Source organism: Halichoerus grypus, chromosome X (assembly GCF_964656455.1).
Source record: "Halichoerus grypus chromosome X, mHalGry1.hap1.1, whole genome shotgun sequence".
NCBI classification, from domain to species: Eukaryota; Metazoa; Chordata; class Mammalia; order Carnivora; family Phocidae; genus Halichoerus; species Halichoerus grypus.
Genome location: NC_135727.1, coordinates 89,463,480 through 89,482,562, shown reverse-complemented (window position 1 = coordinate 89,482,562; position 19,083 = coordinate 89,463,480). Strand labels below are relative to the sequence as shown.

The window sequence follows — 19,083 nt, the reverse complement described above, 5'->3', positions numbered from 1 at the left end:
ATTCTATTATATGGATATAGCCCATTATTTAATCAGCCTCTCTAGTGAACCTTATCTATTAATTGCCTCTGGAGTATGATGAGATAATTTGCACACTTTTAGTTTATTTCTGCTTCTATTTTTAGTCAAGATAACTGAGACTTTTAGATCCATATTATTATTGTTTAATACATTACCTTCCCTACAAATAATTATTTTTGACATTTCTAGATGTAGATATGTTTTCCTTAATTTTGTCCAGTATATTGTGAGTTCTTTTAGTCTGAAGATTCAATCTTTCTTTGGCTCAGAGAAAATTTTTTTTGAAAGATAATTTTTATTACTTTTATGTTCAGAAAATTCAACAGCATACCCTTAGCCCAGTTTGGTCCCAGTTCTTTAGCCTTTGCCTTTTCCAGCTTGGCAATGTGAACCACCAACTTTAGACCCAGGACTTTGCCTCTCCAGCGACGGTGGATCTCATCATACCCGTCATTGTAATTGGTCCTAATAGCTTCCACCAGCTTAGCCAGAGCTTCTTTGTCTTCTGAGTTAGCCTGTATGAAGGCGACAGTGGTGCAGGTCTTCCTGTGGACCAGACACCTCAGCCTGGCCTTCCCCTTGATAATGCAGTAGGGAACCCCCATCTTATGACACAGGGTAGGCATGAAGACAACCAGCTCAATGGGATCCACATCATGTGTAATCACTACCAGCTGAGGCTTCCTGTTTTCCACCAGGGTGGTGACAGTATTAACCCCAGCTGGAAGGACAGGCAACTTCTTAGTGGGGACATCCTCTTTGCCAGCAGCTTTCTTCTCAGTCTGGGCCAACAATCTCTGCTTCTTCTCTTGCTTGGTCTCTGGTCTGTATTAGTGGGCCAGCTTAAGCAGTTGAGTAGCTCTTTGGTGGTCCAAGGCCTGGGTGAACTGGTTAATCATAGGAGGGACTTTTAGATATTTATAGTGAATAGCCCTTTGCCGCTGCAGCCTGATGTAGCAGGGCCATTTGACAAAGTGGGTGAGGTCCCTTTTGGGCTGGATGTCCTGTCCAATGCCAGAATTCTTGGACCTTTTCTAAAACGGGGGATTGACCACCACCTTGGCTTCCTGCCAAGGGGCCACCTTCTTCCCCTTAGCCTTCTTTCTTTTCAGCATCTTGGATGGCTGGAGGAGAGACTGGCTCAGAGAAATTTTTATCATTATCTCTCTTTGGCCTCTTATCTCATTCTGAGTGTGTGTGTGTGTGTGTGTGTGTGTGTGTGTGTGTGTATCTCCAGAATTTGTTCTTGTGTCTCAGGTTTTCATTCATTATCTTCAACTCTCTCTTACCTCTCAGTTCTGGGAGAATTTCTTAAAGCAGCCTTTGAAATATTGATTTGATTTTTGTCATAACTGAATGTACTATTCACTTCCCCTATTACATTTTTTAATTAAGTAATTGCTTTTTCATCAGAAACCAGTCTTTTTGGATCTCAGAGTGTTCTCTTTTCATAGATTCAGTGTTCTCTCAGATCTTGTGGAGAGTATACTTTTTAAGTTTATTTCAGTTCTTTGAAGTGAAAAGCTTTCATAAGTAGACACTTGCTCTGGTTTCTCAGAACATTTCTCCTTGAAAAATTACTTGTTATTTTTCCTGTAAACGGGTTATTTTCTCCATTTATTCATCTTTGCAGAAGATGGTCTTTGAGTTTTGGAATTTGAGATAAATTTTGTCAAATTTGTTTCTTCCTTTGAGACTAAGAGTATTCTTTATAATTTCTATAGTTATTTATTTATTTATTACTTCCCTTTTGTTCCTTCTTACCCATCCCCAGTTAAGGAGCATAATCGAATTAGAAGGGTGTTGTAGCTGCTTGAATTATCTAGAGCCCTGCCACTTTTCTCTAACTGGCACAAAGTCAGGCTCCTTATGTGGAGCCTGATGCTGAGGGGACAGAAGACTGTATCATGTGAAGAATAGTTACAGGAAGTCAAGTTATTTGGTCTAGAATGGAAATTTATAGGAGACATGGTAAATGTCTTCAGTAGCTGAAGGGCTGTCACAAAAACAATTAGACTTGCTCTGTGTAGTCCCGAGTGGTAGAATTATGTTAGAAGAGTACTGTCTTACATTCAAAGAAAGAAGATTGCTATCACTGACCCTGCTGCTAATTCAAATATTTATTGACTCCGAATTTCAGCCATTCATTCAGATATTACCCACATGTTAGATGTTAAGCATTTCTTAACAACATGTTACATGGGTGGCCAAGTGCCTATGAGATGTACTGGAAAGAAGCTATGCAAGCATTGGTTTTGTCATTTACTCACAGAGGTGTCATCCTCAGAGAACTGCTACTTTCCATTCTTACTGTCTCTTTTTTGCTAATTATTTGACCTCGATTTCTTGATACTTACGGTGGTAGTCTTTCATCTGCATGAACTCTCTCCATCTCTTTCTTATGACATTCCTCTGGAAAATGTGGTAGGCAGAATAAAATGTTCACATCCTAATTCCCAGAATCTATGAATAAGTTACTTTACATGGCAAAGGGAAATTAAAATAGAATATGGAATTAAGATTGCAGTCAGCCAAATTTAAGATACAGTGACTATCCTGGATTATCCAAGTGGACCCAGTGTAATCACAAGAGTTCTTAAATGTGGAAGAGGGAGGCACAGAGTAATGCAGTGTGAGAAAGACTCTGCTGGCCATTGCTGGCCTTGAGGATGGAAGGGACCACAAACCAAGGAATGTGGGCAGCTTGTAGAAGTTAGAAGGGTTTTCTGCTAGAACCTCTAGAAAGAAACACAGCCCTGTTAACACCTTGATTTTTTTTAGCCCAGTGAGTCCCATTTTGCACTTTTGACTTCGAGATCTGTGATAATGAATTTGTGTTGTTTTAAGCCACTAAGTGTGTGGTAATTTATTACATTGCAATAGGAAACCGATAAGGATGGATTGCTGAGAAAATCCAAGCCCATATCCCAGGAACAGTAAGAACAGCTTCTTGGTATTTCTGTTATTTAAAAATTTAATGCATCTATTGCTGACTGATGTATTCAACCATTTTCTTTTTTTTTTTTTTAAGATTTTATTTATTTATTTGAGAGAGAGAGAATGAGAGAGAGAGCATGGGATGGGGGAGGGTCAGAGGGAGAAGCAGACTCTCCGCCGAGCAGGGAGCCCGATGCGGGACTCGATCCCGGGACTCCAGGATCATGACCTGAGCCGAAGGCAGTCGCTTAACCAACTGAGCCACCCAGGCGCCCTCAACCATTTTCTGATAATCATCCATTTCTCCAGTGCTTCTTATTGGCCTACTTTTTGGACATCTAGGCTTCGGTGAATAAGAGGAGCCTACATAAAAGGAGGCCCAATGAAGTAAGCGAATTTTACCAGGAAGGCGATTTCTACTCAGTATAAGGAAAAATTTTCCATTAAAACCCTTCAAAGAGAGATCAGGCTGTATTTGGAGTTCTATAGCAGGAACTGAACAATTGTTTGGTGGAGACATTAAAGAGAAGATTCCTGCATTGGTTGAAGTGTTGGATTAGTGTAGATTTTATTGTTCTTGAATCTAAGAACTTAAGGGGTAGAGAGGAACAAGCATCACTGAGGTTTGGGTAGGATGCCTGTGTGTAGTGCAGATTGTGCCTACACAAGGTTCCTAGGCAAGACAAAAGTGGGCGATGGAATCCAGCTCATACCGTTTGTCAAGCTGTACATTCTGGCTGTGGAGCTGCTCTGCCTTGAGGCAGGGGTACCTTTTGCTAATTCATATAAAGGTATTGTTTACTTGATAAGATGTGTGCCTGCAGGGCTGCATTCGCCCGAAGACATCACTTTTTTTTTTTTTTTCCTAATTTGCACAAAGATGCCATATGGGCCAGAACTAACACTGGGTCTAGAGTTATAGGAGGTGGTTTCTTGGAGTTGGTGAAGGCAAGGCAAAGATAGATAAGACAAAAAAAAGGGAAAGAGGATTATACTACTAATGCTTTAATCTCATTCTGTCTTCTCTAGTCCCTCAGCTCACTTCCAAATGGTGCTATTGGTACTTTCTCCTAATCCATATATTCTAATGGCATATCTAATTGGGAAGAGACACTAATGAATGAATGTACTAATAAACGGGTCTCTGTATTTTAGAGGTAAAGGAACATGATCTCTTTGGGGGAGTTCACTGTATAATGTAGTAGCAAATGGGGAAAGCAAGAATCTAAGTACTGGAGATCAAGGGGAGAGGGTGTGTTCACTCAAGGTGCTCATAGAGAAGGCAGAGCATCTCTCTCTGACTTTTTTTAAAGATTTTATTTATTTGAGAGAGAGAGAGAGAGAGAGAGCGCACGAACAGGAGAGAGGCAGAAGCAGGCTCCCCGCTGAGCAAGGAGCCCAACACGGGGCTCGATCCCAGGATGCTGGGATCATGACCTGAGCTGAAAGCAGATGCCCAACCGACTGAGCCACCCAGGCGCCTCATCTCTCTCTGATTTATAAGACTGGTCATCTACCTAAATATGGAGGGATGGATAACGCCAGGGTCCTCAGAGGCACAGGAGATCTAGATCTAGGCACCTAGCTGAAGCAGTTCCCACATTCATAGCTGGCTGAGTCTTGGTGGGCCAGGTCTGGTAGTTCCACTGTCTTCAGTGCCACAGACCATGTAGTTAGATCTACTGGATGTGGCCTTGGGGTGGGAAAATATGACACATTCGTGTTTGTGTATTCCTCCAGATGACCTTTGAGATGAGTCACGAGACCCTGTACTTGGCAGTGAAACTGGTGGATCACTACCTTATGGAGGTAGTATGCAAGAGGGACAAGCTACAACTCCTTGGTTCCACTGCATTTCTGATTGCAGCAAAATTTGAGGTGAGCCTGAGTTCAGAGAGCCTGGAGAAAATTAATCAAGTTTCTACCCAAGTCTGATATATATGTATTTGTATGCCTATATGTGCATATATGTATGTATATGTGTGTATGTATCATCTACACGTATATACCCACGCACATATACATGCACTTACATTTGCATGTATGTGCACCTGTGTGTGTGTGTGTGTGTGCATGTATAATTACATACATACACACACAAATAGTATTTCCTACCTTTTTTTGGTCGGTCTTTTCTAGCAGGGACACTGGTGTTGGGTGGCAGTGGTGGTATATTTGTTTCCTGGCATCCATAGGGTTCTTTCATTTCTTCTTTGAGGATATGTGTATGTGGGCATATGCCTAGTTAAATACATTGTTCTTTGTGAGTCTTCCTTCTGATCCGTAATTCTCCACCCACCCCTGCACTCTTTTCTTCTTCCACCAACTTCCTCTCCACCTAGTGGAGTCTTGAACTGCATAGATAAGAAAGCAATTCCAAACCTGGGTGCTGGAGACATTTAAGAAAACATGGCCTGGTACAGATGGTAGTGAGTCCAGGTGAAATAGTTATTTTTGAAGTAGCATTATAAAAGCAAGTTGCTGGCTTTTCTTTTCTTTTTTTGAAGAAATTATCCATTCACCTTAGAGAGAGAGCATGGAGGGAGGGAGAGCAAGAATCCTGAAGCAGTGTCCCCGCTGAGCGGGGCTCGATCCCCGGACCCTGAGATCATGACCTGAGCTGAAATCAAGAGCTGGACGCTTAACTGACTGAGCCACCCAGGCGCCCTGCTGGCCTTTCTTTCCTAACCGGAAGCCATCTAATTTCTCTGATTCTTTTCTCTTCCTCAGATGCTAAATGATCTTGTTCAACTGTGATTTTTCCATGATAGGCTACTTGTGTGAAACCTTAGGGTTTAGAAGCAGAGAGGTAGCAACTTTTACTGAATTCAAAGAGCTTTAGAACTGTGGGTTTGTTTCTGTGCTCCCTCACTTGCTCCTTCCACAGCTTTATCCTTAACTTGCTTCTTGCCTCCCTCCCTCCTGACTCCCTCCCTCCCTCCCTCGATCCTTACCTCCCTTCCTCATTCCAGTCCTCCCTCTTTTGCTTCTTACTTGCCTCACTTTCTTGCAGCTCTTGCTTCACTTCCCTTCTTGCTTCACTTCCACCCTTGCTCCCTAACTCCCTTCCTTTTACCAGCCTTCCCTCAATCCCTCCCTCATCCCTCCCTTCATTCTTCCATCCTTGCCTGGTGTGCTCATACACTACAAACTGGGTTTCCTCCCTGTATCTCTCTTTCCCTCCCTCCCTCCCTGGTTCCCTTTCTCCCCTTCTCCCACCCTTATTCTATCCATCCCTCCTTCTGTGTCTCCTTTCCTGCCACCTTCTCCCTCCCATCGCGCTCCCTCACTCTGTCGCATTCCATCCTCTTCCCTCCCAGCTTCCCTCCCTCCCTTACTCCTTTCTTCCCTCTCTTTTCCCTTCCTTTGCTCTCTTCTCTCTGTCCCATCTCTCCTCACTCCCCACCTCATTCCTTTCATGCTGCACTCCCTCCCTCTTCCATCCCCTCTCTCCTCCCTTTTCTGTTCATTCCTTCTCTCCCTTCTTCATGTGCTCCTTCCCTCTCTACCACCCACTCTTGCTCTCTGGCACCCTGGCACTATGACTCCCTCTAATTCTAGCCACTTCCCACCTTCCTTCTCTCATCTCCTTTTTCCCTTGCTGCTTCTCTCTCTTCCCCCTCCCACCCTGGCTCCTTTCCTCACTATTTCCCTCTCAGGTTCACTTCCTTCCCTACTCACTTGCTCCCTGGTTCGCTTGCTCCCCCTCACAGTCTGCTCCCTCCAAGCTCCCCCTCTTGATTACTGCCTTTCCTCTCCAGTGTTCATTTCCTCCCACCCACTATCACTTGCTCATTTCTATCCTCTTTCCCTCTCTCTCTTTCTCTCTCTCTCTCCCTGGCTCTCTCCCTCCTACATACCTTCCCTGACTCACTTCCTCCCTCCTCCCTCTGTCCCTTCCTTCCTCTTTGGCCTCCTCCTTCCCTTTCTCCCTTTCTCTTCTCTTACTCTCTCCCTTGCTCCCCTCCTTTGCTGCTTCCCTCTCTGGCTCATTTCCTTCCCTGATCAGGCACTCCCTGGTTCATTCTTTGCTCTCCTTCCCTCTGCGCCTCCCTCCTCTCCCTCCTCTTTCCTCCTCCTACCTAGGGCTATCCTTGTGGCTTAGCACAAGGTACTAAGTACTAAGGTACTAAGTCCTCCATGCCTCAGCCTCAAGAGGGTTAAAAAGAAGTTGGGGGTCCCTGACCAACAGCAGAATGAAGAGCAGAGTACAAAGAGGCACTTCTTAGCAAATCTGGGAATCAAGAGTACCAGAACCCTGTTCTGGTTATCAGGATGAAGGGCCCCCACTATGTTTTTTGGAGAAGGGGTGTCTTTCCCTCACAGGATTGAGAAGTACAGAAAGACTTTTGCAAAGGGAGGTGTGGAGATGGTCTGAGGAGAGAAGAAAGGAAGGAACCACTGGTGAGCAGGGCAAAGGAAGGGAGAGTTTCTTGGCCTGGTATTGCTGCTAGGTTGCTGTGTGAACTTGAGTAATTTGCTTCCTCTTTATGTGCCTCAATTTCCTTGTCTGCAAAATAGAGGGTTAGTCTAGTCTGAGATCTCAAAATAGAAAGACAGAGAAAGGTGTGGGAAGAACGCTGGGGTGGGCAGTTAGATGCAGCTGGATAAAAGATTCGGGGTCTTCCTGCTTCCTAGTCCTCTCCCCCAAACCAAGGTTCACCCTGCACATGACAGGACATGTTAAGGTGCTTCCCGGTTAGGGGTCCTTCTCACCCTTTGCTGGGTCTGGATCTCCCCTGTCTAGCCCCTGAGCATATCCTCCCACTCTCTGCAGTCCTCAGTCTCTGCTTAGGCTCTCTCTGTGCTGGTCTGCCTGTCTCTCACTGCCTGCTACCCCAGTAGAGCCCCTTCCCAAACATCCTTGTTCATTTCTTAGACTGGGAAACAACGTGCCGGCTTATTTTCCATCTCTAGCTCCACTTTCTGTGGTCTTCTTTCCTCCCTTCCCCCAGAGCAGGTCTTAGATTTCTCATTCCAGGCTTTCACTCATTAAAAGAGAGATCATTGGGCGCCTGGGTGGCTCAGTCGGTTAAGCATCTGCCTTCGGCTCAGGTCATGATCCTAAGGTTTTGGGATCGAGTCCTGCGTCGGGCTCCCTGCTCAGCAGGGAGTCTGCTTCTCCCTCTCCCTCTACTACTCCCCCTGCTTGTGCCCTCTCTCTCTCAAATAAATAAATTAAATATTTAAAAAAATAAAAGAGAGGGCGCCTGGGTGGCTCAGTTGGTTAAGTGACTGCCTTCGGCTCAGGTCATGATCCTGGAGTCCCTGGATCGAGTCCCGCATCGGGCTCCCTGCTCGGCAGGGAGTCTGCTTCTCCCTCTGACCCTCCCCCCTCTCATGTGCTCTCTCTCATTCTCTCTCAAATAAATAAATAAAATCTTTAAAAAAAAATAAAAAAATAAAAAAATAAAAGAGAGATCATTGCTACTGGTTCCTGTGCCATATTATGCCACTCTGAATAGTGTAAGAATCTACCCCACAAGGCCCGATTCTCTCTCCAGTGGTGCAGTTTTGGGGCAGATGTCTCCTGTGTCTCTGATTTTGTTTTTCACATGGGCCACTCAAATCAACCAGAAGGTTGCTCTCAGAGCGACCTTGAAGGTTTATGCTGGGAAATGTTATTGCCTCCTATCTTTCACTTCTCTCCCCCACTGCCTTTTATCTCAAAGCAGAGAGGAGTGGGCTCTCTTTGCCTGTTTGTGACTATCTCTCCTTTCCACCCATAGGAGTCCTGCCCACCTTGTGTGGATGACTTCCTATACATCTGTGATGATATTTATCAGCGAGATGAGATGCTCACCATGGAAATCAGCATCCTGCAAACTCTCAAATTTGATATCAACATTCCCATCGCCTATCATTTCCTACGCAGATATGCTAGGGTAAGAGGGAGGAGGCACATCCTCATTCTCCCACTACTGGGTTAGTCCCCTCCATACCCAGAGTAGCTGCTTGAATGGTAGGAAAAGGGAAAGGGGCAACAGGGGACAGGGGAATTTCTTCTTCAGTCCACCCTCCTAGACTGACCACCTTTATGAAGTGTGGGGGGGAACAGAATTGAAGATTTTCATGGTGTACCTTTATGCTTTGAGGTGAAGGCAGTGTAAGGGAGGGGAAGAAGAGTCTTTGATCAGGAAGGGACATGTGGGAAGTTGGGGGGAAATGCTGGTAAAGTTCTCTTCCATCATCTGACTGTTGGTTACAGGGGAGGTCACTTTATAATTATTTATTGTATTCTACAAGTACACTTATGTACTTTCCTCTATGTGTGTGTTATAGGTTATAATTTTTAAAAAAGATTCAAACAAGAAAAAGGAAATTCTTTTGGAGCATGGAATATTTCTAGGGTGGAGCCAGGGGCAAAGTTATAGTTAGAGAGTTTCAGCTCTTCAAAGGATAACTTGCAAAGAAAGGGGATGTGGGGGAGGGTACCACAAGGATACTTGATAATTTGATTAAAAACTCTAAAGGTAGCAAATCCCACTGGCCGATTTCAGAATCCCTGCCTGAAAGATTCTGTGCTTTTGGGGGTAGGGTCCTTAGTGTGAATCATGGTAGCAAGAGAGGTAAATTGTTCAGACAGAGAGCCATTTAGGCCTGAAGTGGGATAACTGGAGAGAGCGGGTACAGTGGGTCTTCTGCTAGGTGCTGCTTTTCTGAATTGATTGCTGAGCCAGTCTTCTTGCTACCCTTAGTGTCTCCGTGCCAACATGAAGACGCTGACTTTGTCCCGCTTCATCTGTGAGATGACTCTGCAGGAATACGACTATGTCCAGGAGAGGGCTTCCAAACTAGCTGCTGGCTCCTTCCTCCTGGCCCTCTATATGAAGAAGCTCGGACACTGGGTAAACACTTGCCGGGGGCACGGGGTAGAGATTTAGAAGCACAGAATCAGCAACCTAAGTGTCCACTGATGGATGAATAAATAAAGAAGATGTGGTGTATACACATACACACACACACAAATATTACTTAGCCATAAAAAAGAATAAAATCTTACATTTGTGACAACATGGATGGACCTATATGATCTTATACTAAGTGAAATAAGTCAGAGAAAGACAAATACTGTATTATTTCACTTATCTGTGGGATCTAAAAAAAACAAAACAGGGGGCACCTGGGTGGCTCAGTTGGTTAAGCATCTGCCTTTGGCTCAGGTCATGATCCCAGGGGCCTGGGATCAAGCCCCGCATTGGGCTCCCTGCTCAGTGGGGAGCCTGCTTCTCCATCTGCTGCTTCCCCAGCTTGTGCTCTCTCTCTCTCTCTCACTCTCTCAGAATAATAAATGAAATCCTAAAAAAATAAAAAAAAACAAAATAGAAACAGATTCATAAATATGGAGAACAAACTAGTGAGGGGAGGGGGTGGAGGGAAGGGCAAAATAGGTGAAGGGGATTAAAAGGCACAAATTTCCAGTTACAAAATAAATAAGTCACAGGGACGTAAAGTACAGCATAGGGAGTATAGTCAATAGCATTGTAATGACGTTGTATGGTGACAGATGGTGACTACACTTATCATGGTGAGCATTTCGTAATGTATGTGAATGTTGAATCACTATGTCATACACCTGAAACTAATGTAGTATTGTATGTTACCTATACTTCAATTAAAAGCAAGAAAACACAGGGTAAATTTGGGAGGAAGGTGTAAAGTAGGGTCATGGGAAATTCAGTGATAAAACTGCCATGTACCCATAGTTACAAATTCTTTGACATCTCAACGTGTTAGGAGCCTGGCTGCTTAAAGGGTTTTTACAGCAATGGTTTTGAATTGTTTTATTTTATTTTTCTTAGTCACAGTACTCTTTATTCCAAAGAAAGCTTACTTGAAAACCCAATATTGTAAAAGAGACTAATATGAAATAATTCTGGTTGCAGCAGGTGGTAGGATGGGCCCCCTTCTTACCTGACCCCATTCTGCCCCTGCTCCTTGCAGTCCCCCCAGCAAGGTTGCCCCCCACTCCCCTAAGAGAGCTCATTGGAACATAATTTGAGAAGCACAGACCCAGAGTTGTGCAAGCAACTGTCTGTGTGTATAATGGGGGATTCAGAGGTATAGTATAGTGGTCTTCTCTGAAGAGGAAGTCCCCTAAAGCCTCCTTCCCCAGTATAAATAAAACTCATTCCTAAGCTCCTCCAACCTAGAAGTCCTGCAGCCACTACTGTTGGGAAAACCTCTACCAGTACCAAGAAAGACTGCTCTAAACAGTTGTGTGAACTTGGACAAGTCATACTGAAATTTCTTGGGACAGAGAAAGCATTCAGTAAATGGCAGTGATGATGATGAAAAGGAAAAAAATGGCTAGCATTTATTTAGTGCTTAGACAGTGATCTAAGCACTTTGTGTATTAACTCATTTAATTTTCACAAGATCAGTACTAACGTCCCTACTTTACAGATAAGAAATAACTTCCCATGTTTTGCTAATGAGAGGCAGAGCTGGTCTTTGGGGATTAGGAGTAGTGTTCAAATTGTTATACCTACTGTATCATCAGAACTGATGTGGCCATAGCTTTGGAACTGTGGCCCTGGAGAGGCTCCACGTTGTGCCAGGCTTTGATCTTCAGATCGTGGGGAAATGTTGTAGGTTCTGAGGGGGACAACTGAGGGACTCAGGGCAGCAAACTGCCTGCCGACCAGTATAGAAATGGTTCTGTGTTTTAACAGTTGGCATGGTTACACCAATGAGTATCAGCGAAGTGTCAGCCCTGATCTGAACTCAGGTAGTATGGCCCCACAGTCCTCTATGCTATGTATACCGCCTCTATAGATAAGAAAAGCTTCACAGAGGAGGTGACTTTTGAGTTGGGTCTTGAAAGATGAGTAGGAACCTGTGAGAGAAGACATTCTAGGTAGAGGGAATGATAACTGACCAGATGTGAAGGCAATGAGAAGAGTGTGAGGTATTTGGGGCAGAATAAGGCACTTCCTATAGATAGAGCAGAGTATATATTAATAGGGGGTGGTGAGAGATGAGACCGTAATGGTAGGGTGTAGTCAGATTGTGAGAGACCTTTGATGCCAAATGGAGAGACCCACTTTATATGAAGGCATTGGAAGGTTTTGAGGCAGGGGAGTGACCTACTCCTCTTTGTGTGTTCTGGAAACAGCACTGGTATAGCAGTAGAGAAGGTGAATTAAATGAGAGATAGTATAAAAGTGGGAACACCAGTGAGTAGGCTTTCATAATAGTCAAGATGAAGCATTGGGGCCTGAACCTGTGCAGTGACAATGGAGCCATTAATCTTATTTGACACACCCAATATAATGTGTTACTCCCCTGCTCAGCATGCCAGTGATTGCCCTTTACCTGTGGCAGTGGTTTCTAAACAATATTCAGTAGAGCCCTGTGATTCCTGTAGAAGTGTCTCCCGGGCCCTGTAAAAGGTAAAGGGATGCAAATTGGTGGGCTTGTTAGCTCTCCCTCCCAATCCCAGGTAGATATTTAGGCTTCCAGGTAAGATATTTGAAAAAAAGAAAAAAAAAGAGTTCAGAGAAAGTAATTTAAGACACTTTTAGAAAACCACTGCCTTATAGAATAAACCTTCTCTTCTTTACCTGTGGAGCTCTCACTTGACTTTCAACACCCACTGCAGTCGTGCCCTCCTTTACAAAGCTTTCTCTGACTCTCCTGGCCAAAGTTCATGGGTCCTGCTGCTCTGTTTCTCCAGGGTCCCATTCTCACTTCCATCATAGACCTTCCCACACATTCTGTAATTCTCTGTGTGCACGGCTGTCTCCCCCACTACACATTCCTTAGGGGCAGGGGCCTTAGTCATCTTTGTATTCACAGCAGCCTACACAGGGGTTGGTAATATTAATCCTAGCTAGCCTTGTTTGGGCACTCACTTTGTGCTAGGCTCTGTTCCACTGTGCATTGTGTGTATTAACTCATTCGCTCCTATGATGCAATTACTGTAATTATCCCCATTTGGCATAGTGGGAATCTGGGGCACCAAGAAATTAATAACTGGCTCAAGTCCATGCTGTTGGTGGAGCTAGAATTTGAACCCAAGCCCTTTGCCTCTCGAACCTTTGCTCTTAAATGCTGTGCTGTATTACTTCTGCCACATAATAGGCATCCTTAAAATTGAATGAGAACATAAATGCGTGGAATGATAGCTGTTAGAGCCAGAGAAGAGGAACTGCCTTAAATTCCTGTTGTCTGTTGACTTGGGATCTTAAGTTTGTTTTGAGGTTTGCCTGGCCATTGGCTCTTGACCTGAGCATGAGTAAATTACAAAATCAGTCATGTTCCTTAGATTCTTTCGTGGATTTCAGCTTACATGAATACCTACAACCAGGGCTAATATCCAGCTGGTACCTGTGGATATATGGTACATACGTTCATCTGGATAGTCATACCATTAGTTTGCAGCTGGAACCTAGTCTTCTAGGAAGTACTCTATACTTACTGGTCAGTGTCTGTGCTGTATGAGTTTTTGAAATGTCTGACTATCTCCTCTGCCTATACCATGTATACAAAGTCTGGACTTGGGATGGTAGAGATAGAGGAAGGGTCCGCTTCCTGTGGTAAAAGTCACTGTTCATGTTGCTTCTTCCAGGCTCCTGCCCTGGAGTATTACAGTGGCTACAAGACCTCTGATCTTCACCCCTTGGTCAAGCAGCTAAACACCCTGCTGACATTGCGTCCTTGCAACAAGCTCAAGACTGTGCATTCCAAGTATTCTCACCAGTAAGTACTGAGCTCCAGTTGAGGATGGGTTTGTGCTCAGCCATGGGGAGGCACAGACTAGCCTCACTCAAGGAAAAAGAAAGATTCAGTACTGTTCACCTTACTTTCTGCTCGAGGGTTAAACCAATATAGGGAACCAAGAGTCCTATGTCCCATTTATTCCAAGGAGCCTGTTTGCTTTGGCTTATTTTTACGCTGAGCAGACCCCTCTTCCTTTTGCAGGGTCTTCTTCGAAGTCACCAAAATCCCCCCCTTGGACATGTTGAAGCTAGAGGAGATTTTCAACTACTGCGAAGTCTGAGGCTGAGGAGCCGGCACACTGGCAGCGGCCACCAGGGCCAGGCAGGCATTAAAATAAGCTGTTACTTATTCTGTCTTTGAATGTGTCTTTTGATCACTTGTGTTTCGTTTTTACTCTTTTGTTTGTCTTTTCCCAAATTGATAGTGTTGTAAATTTTTAAGTTTTTATGAAAGAAAAGAAATTATTATAGTATTTGATTAGAAATTTAATAAAAAATTGTTTGTCATTAAAAGGGCTCACGTCCCCTCTTATTGTTCAGGAGCCCCATGCATAGCCCAGGGATGTTTTTCCCTGTGCCTCAAGGATCTAAGTTATCCAGTTTCCTTCTCTAGTTGGAGACTTTCTCTTCATGGGAAGAAGAATTGAATTAGGGTGTAAATTGAAGGCTGAGTCTGTACAAGGAGGATCCTTGGGGTGTTGGTGCCCAGTTCAAAGAGAGAGAGAGAGAGAGAGCCCTACTGGACAGACAGGCCTCAGTGTTCAGATCTGGGGCAGCTGGGAGTGTGGGCCAATACCCTTTGGTCCCCATCTCAGGTTGCTTGCTTTCCTTGTTTCTTCCTGGATGACAAAAAGATGGGGAATTAGGATTTTAACCCTAATATAGCCCTACTTTCATAGTTAAGCAGCTTTCTAGAGTCTAAATTTGAAAAGCTGCTTGGAGTGGAATGCCAGAATCTCCTTTGGACCTTATCTTGTGTCAAGAGGAGAACTTTCCACCTGTGAAATCAGTGAGATGTCCCATGAATGCAGGCATCAATCATTTGCCCAATGTTCATTCATAAAGCCTTAAGGAGGTTCTGCTCTCTCTCCCTGTCCTACCTTTGGGGTGATGTGTACTGGTACAGCTATCTTGGTTGTTAACAGAGGAGCTGAATCTACTCTGTGCCAGTTGATGAAGAGCCACTGCCTTAATCCTGCCTCTAAGACCTCTGCGACCTCCCCGCAATCTAGCAACTGCAGTAAGTGATGTCTGTCACAGCAGGAGACCTCTAGGACTCTATTCTAGTACTGTGACTGGCAACTGTTGTGATTGGTCTGTGCTCATGTGTAACTACTTGTCAAATGTTTTGAATATCAGTCCTGAGGGTGGGAATCTGGTGGAGGGGACAGTCGATGGAGAACTCTTGGGGAAAATACCTCCCCAGTTCTGACCCCAGATTCCCCATGCTAGTCTGGTCACATCCCCTTTTGTGGTTGGGGACAGGAGGGAGAGCACTCTGAGCCCTTAGATGTCTTAGTGCTTTCTTTCTCTCTGTGTCAGTTTCCCATTTCCCCTCCAAAGTTGCTTTGCCTTGGCGACCAGACATCACTGGGTTCCCTCGTGCCCCGTTCCATTATTTTGCAGGGTGACTAAAGGGTACAGCCAGAGGTCTAAGTTGCTCGGCAGTGATTCAGCTTGCATAGCCAACTTTGCATAAACATGCTAAAAGCACTAGGCTGGAATCCCTCTTGCAAATTCCAGCCTCACTGAAAGGAAGTATCTTATTACCTGCTTTTTAATTCTGGAACTTCATCAAAGGAAAAAATGAACTGATTTGATTATTCCGCCCCGCTCCCACATTTTTTCGACTCTGTTCTTCTTTAGAAGTGATTGTGGAACCATCAATCATTTTTGTGGTCGTTCATGTCTCAAAATTTATTTTACACTTATCACTACTTCAAAATTAAGACAACTATTAGACCTGGGTCTTGTTATTTATTTCTTTATTAAAGAAGCACATCTAATTCTTTATCAAGAATTTTTTATATTTTGATGACTCTAGATCAATGTAATTGGTTTTCATTGTAACCTTATTGTAACAGTTTTATTGAGATATAATTCACATATCATACAATTCACCCATTTAAAGTGTACAATTCAGTAGTTTTCAGTATATTCACAAGAGTTGTACATCTATAGCCATAATCTAATTTTGGAACATTTTCATCACCCCAAAGAGAAACCCTGTACCCATTAGCAGTTAACCCCAGTCCTACGCACTCCCCCACCCCCCAGCCCTAGGCAACCACTAATTTTTTTGTCTCTATAGATTTGCCTATTCTGTACTTTTCATATAAACTAAATCATACAATGTGTAGCCTTTTGTGTCTGGCTTCTTTCTCTTAGCATAATGTTTTCCAGGTTTATCCATGTTGTAGTAGGTGTCAGTACTTCATTTCCTTTTATCGCTGAATGATATTCCATTTTATGAATATACTACATTTTGTTTAGGCATCAGTTGATGGAAATCTGTTTTTTTCTCCCCACTTTTTGGCTATTATGAGTAATTCTGCTATGAGCATTCATGAACAAGGTTTCGTGTGGACATATATTTTCATTTCTCTTGTGAATATACTTAGGAGTGGAATTGCTGGATTATGTACTATTTTACATCTCTATGAGCAGTATATGAGGGTTCCAATTTCTCTACATTCTTTCTAACACTTGTTATTATCTGTCTTTTTAATTATAGCCATCCTGGGGTGCTTGGGTGGCTCAGTGTTTAAGTGTCTGCCTTCAGCTCAGGTCATGATCCCAGGGTCCTGGGATTGAGCCCCTCATCAGGTTCCCTGCTCCGCGGGAAACCTGCTTCTTCCTCTCCCACTCCCCCTGCTTGTGTTCCCTCTCTCACTGTGTCTCTCTCTGTCAAATAAATAAAATAAAATCTTAATTATAGCCATCCTAGTGGGAGTGAAGTATCTTCTTATGGTTTTATTTTGCATTTCATTGTGGCCAATGATGTTGAGCATTTTTTTATGTGCTTATTTGCCATTTGTTTATCCTCTTTGGAGAGATATCTATTCAAGTTCTTTGCCCATCTTTAATTGGGTTATTTGTGTCTTTATTACTGAGTGGTAAGAATTCTTCATATATTCTGGATCATATATATGATTTGCAAATATTTTCTCTGATTCTATGGATTGTCTTTTCACAAGATAATCTTGATAGTGCTGTTTGAAACATAAAACTTTTTAATTTTGATGAAGTCATATTTATCCATTTTTTCGGATATTTTTGCTTTTGTGTCACATCTAAGAAACCATTCCCTAGGGACACCTGGGTGGCTCAGTCAGTTAAGCATCTGTATTCGGCTCAGGTCATGATCCCAGGGTCCTGGGATCGAGTCCCGCATCAGGCTCCTTGCTCAATGAGGAGCCTGCTTCTCCCTCTCCCTCTGCCTACTTGTGCTCTCTCTCTGTCAAATAAATAAATAAAATCTTAAAAAAAAAGAAACCATTGCCTAGTCCATTTAAGTCTTTTTTTTTTTTTTTTTTTTTTTTTAAAGATTTTATTTATTTATTTGACAGAGAGAGACACAGCGAGAGAGGGAACACAAGCAGGGGGAGTGGGAGAGGGAGAAGCAGGCTTCCCGCCGAGCAGGGAACCTGATGCGGGGCTCGATCCCAGGACCCTGGGATCATGACCTGAGCCGAAGGCAGACGCTTAACGACTGAGCCACCCAGGCGCCCCTAGTCCATTTAAGTCTTACATTTAAGTCTTAAATCTATTTTGAATTAATTTTTATATATTGTGAGATGTAGGTTTCCAACTTCATTTTCCTACATGTGGATATCCAGTTGCTCTAGCACCGTTTTTGGAAAAGACTAATGCTTTCTCCGCTTAATTATCTTGACACCTTGCTTACTGACTGTAAATGTGAGAGCTTATTTCTGGGCTCTCAGTTCTATTCTGCTTACCTATGTGTTTATCCTTATGCCACTACCACACCATCTTGATTATTGTAGCTTTCTAGTAAGTTTTGAAATTGGGAAATTGTGAGTTCTACCACTTCGCTTCTCTTTTTCAAGATTGTTTTGCTATGCATTTCTAAATGAATTTTCACATCAGCTTGTCAATTTCTGAAAAGAAAGCTGGCATTTTCATAGAGATTGCATTGAATTTGTAGGCCAGTTTAAGGAGTATTGCCATCTTAACCATATTACATCTTCTAATCTATGAACATGTATTTTGTGCTAGTCTCAGCCTGTTGATAACCAGTGTTGTGGCTGGACCTGCTCTGATCCTTGTGGTTCTTATTACGATTGCAAGAGGCCCTTAGCAGTAAATATCAGGAAATTCTGAAAGAGACAAGATTTATTACTTACAAGTTCTGGAAATTACACAGCACATGTAGAGGCACATAGCAATGTCTAATTGTGGTGGGGGAAGAGGGAGAGGGAAAGGGAGAGTCCTTGCACACACAGGCCTAGGGTTCTGCTTCTATTGAGGTTGAGGGTGGGGACCTAGGGTTTTGTGGGCTCATTCTTTATTGGTGAATTTAAAACCTAAGAGCAAGAATGTAAAGTATGGGAAGAGAAAAAACAGTATGGGAAGAGAAAAAACAATTGGCCCAAATGATCAGTTATCAAAATCAATCAAAGAGACATGAGGGGACTGGCAAGTCAGGCACTTGCATTATGAAAAACAAAACAATAACAACCCAACTATTAGGGATTGCATTACAACATGGTATGTCTTTTATTTATGTCTTTGATTCTTTTCAACAATGTTTTTATAGTTATCAAAGTATAAGCTTATATTTCTATTGTTACATTTATTCCTGAGTATTTTTTTTAATGGAGCCATCAGTCTTGATCACTTTCAATTTCTTGCATACATGTTTTGATTATGGCCTTACAAAAGGGTGACCTCATTAAGTCTTGCCAACTTTACCTCCTAACTATTTCTTGAATTGGCATTTTCATCATAGTGTCTGTCTACCACTGCCCAGGTTTGAGATCTTATCTTTTGTGTGGATTATTTATGGGACTTTCCTAACTGGTCTCCTTATCTTCAATTTTGTTCCCTTCAAATTCACCCTCCATACAATGACCAGAATGATTTATTTAAAATTCAGTTCTTGATTACAGTTCTGAGTAAGATGGTTAAGCACCTGCTACTCTTTGTCTCTCACTGAACACAATCATAAAATCTGGACAGAGTGCATGGCACAGCTATTTGAGAATTCTGAAAAGTAAGCAGCTTAAGGCAGATTGGAGAACACCAAAATTTGAGGAACCAGCAAACCAGTGGAGAGTTTCCCACTCTTTTCCCGCTCTCACATTCTCCAACCGGAACTTCATGCAGCTGAAAACCTGGAAGTGAGCACTGTAGTACAGAGAACTCCAGGGGAGTTCTC

The 19,083-nt window shown here is 43.1% G+C and overlaps 1 protein-coding gene and 1 pseudogene across 7 annotated transcripts in view; one reads left to right on the top strand and one right to left on the bottom strand.

The window, feature by feature from the left end:
- Nucleotides 1–14,195, top strand: part of CCNB3 (cyclin B3) — a 63,206-nt gene extending 49,011 nt beyond the window's left edge. For 6 of the 7 annotated variants that reach the window (XM_078065499.1, XM_078065503.1, XM_078065498.1 and 3 more), the window contains 5 exons: nucleotides 4,699–4,836; nucleotides 8,688–8,843; nucleotides 9,657–9,806; nucleotides 13,532–13,662; nucleotides 13,885–14,195. In XM_078065499.1, the coding sequence (XP_077921625.1) occupies nucleotides 4,699–4,836; nucleotides 8,688–8,843; nucleotides 9,657–9,806; nucleotides 13,532–13,662; nucleotides 13,885–13,963 (654 nt within the window). In that variant the 3' untranslated portion in view covers nucleotides 13,964–14,195. The remainder of the gene's footprint in view (nucleotides 1–4,698; nucleotides 4,837–8,687; nucleotides 8,844–9,656; nucleotides 9,807–13,531; nucleotides 13,663–13,884) is intronic. The other variant, XM_078065504.1, reaches the window with a different exon arrangement.
- On the bottom strand, nucleotides 258–1,136 carry LOC118528801 (large ribosomal subunit protein eL8 pseudogene; annotated as a pseudogene).
- Nucleotides 14,196–19,083: the final 4,888 nt, after the last annotated feature.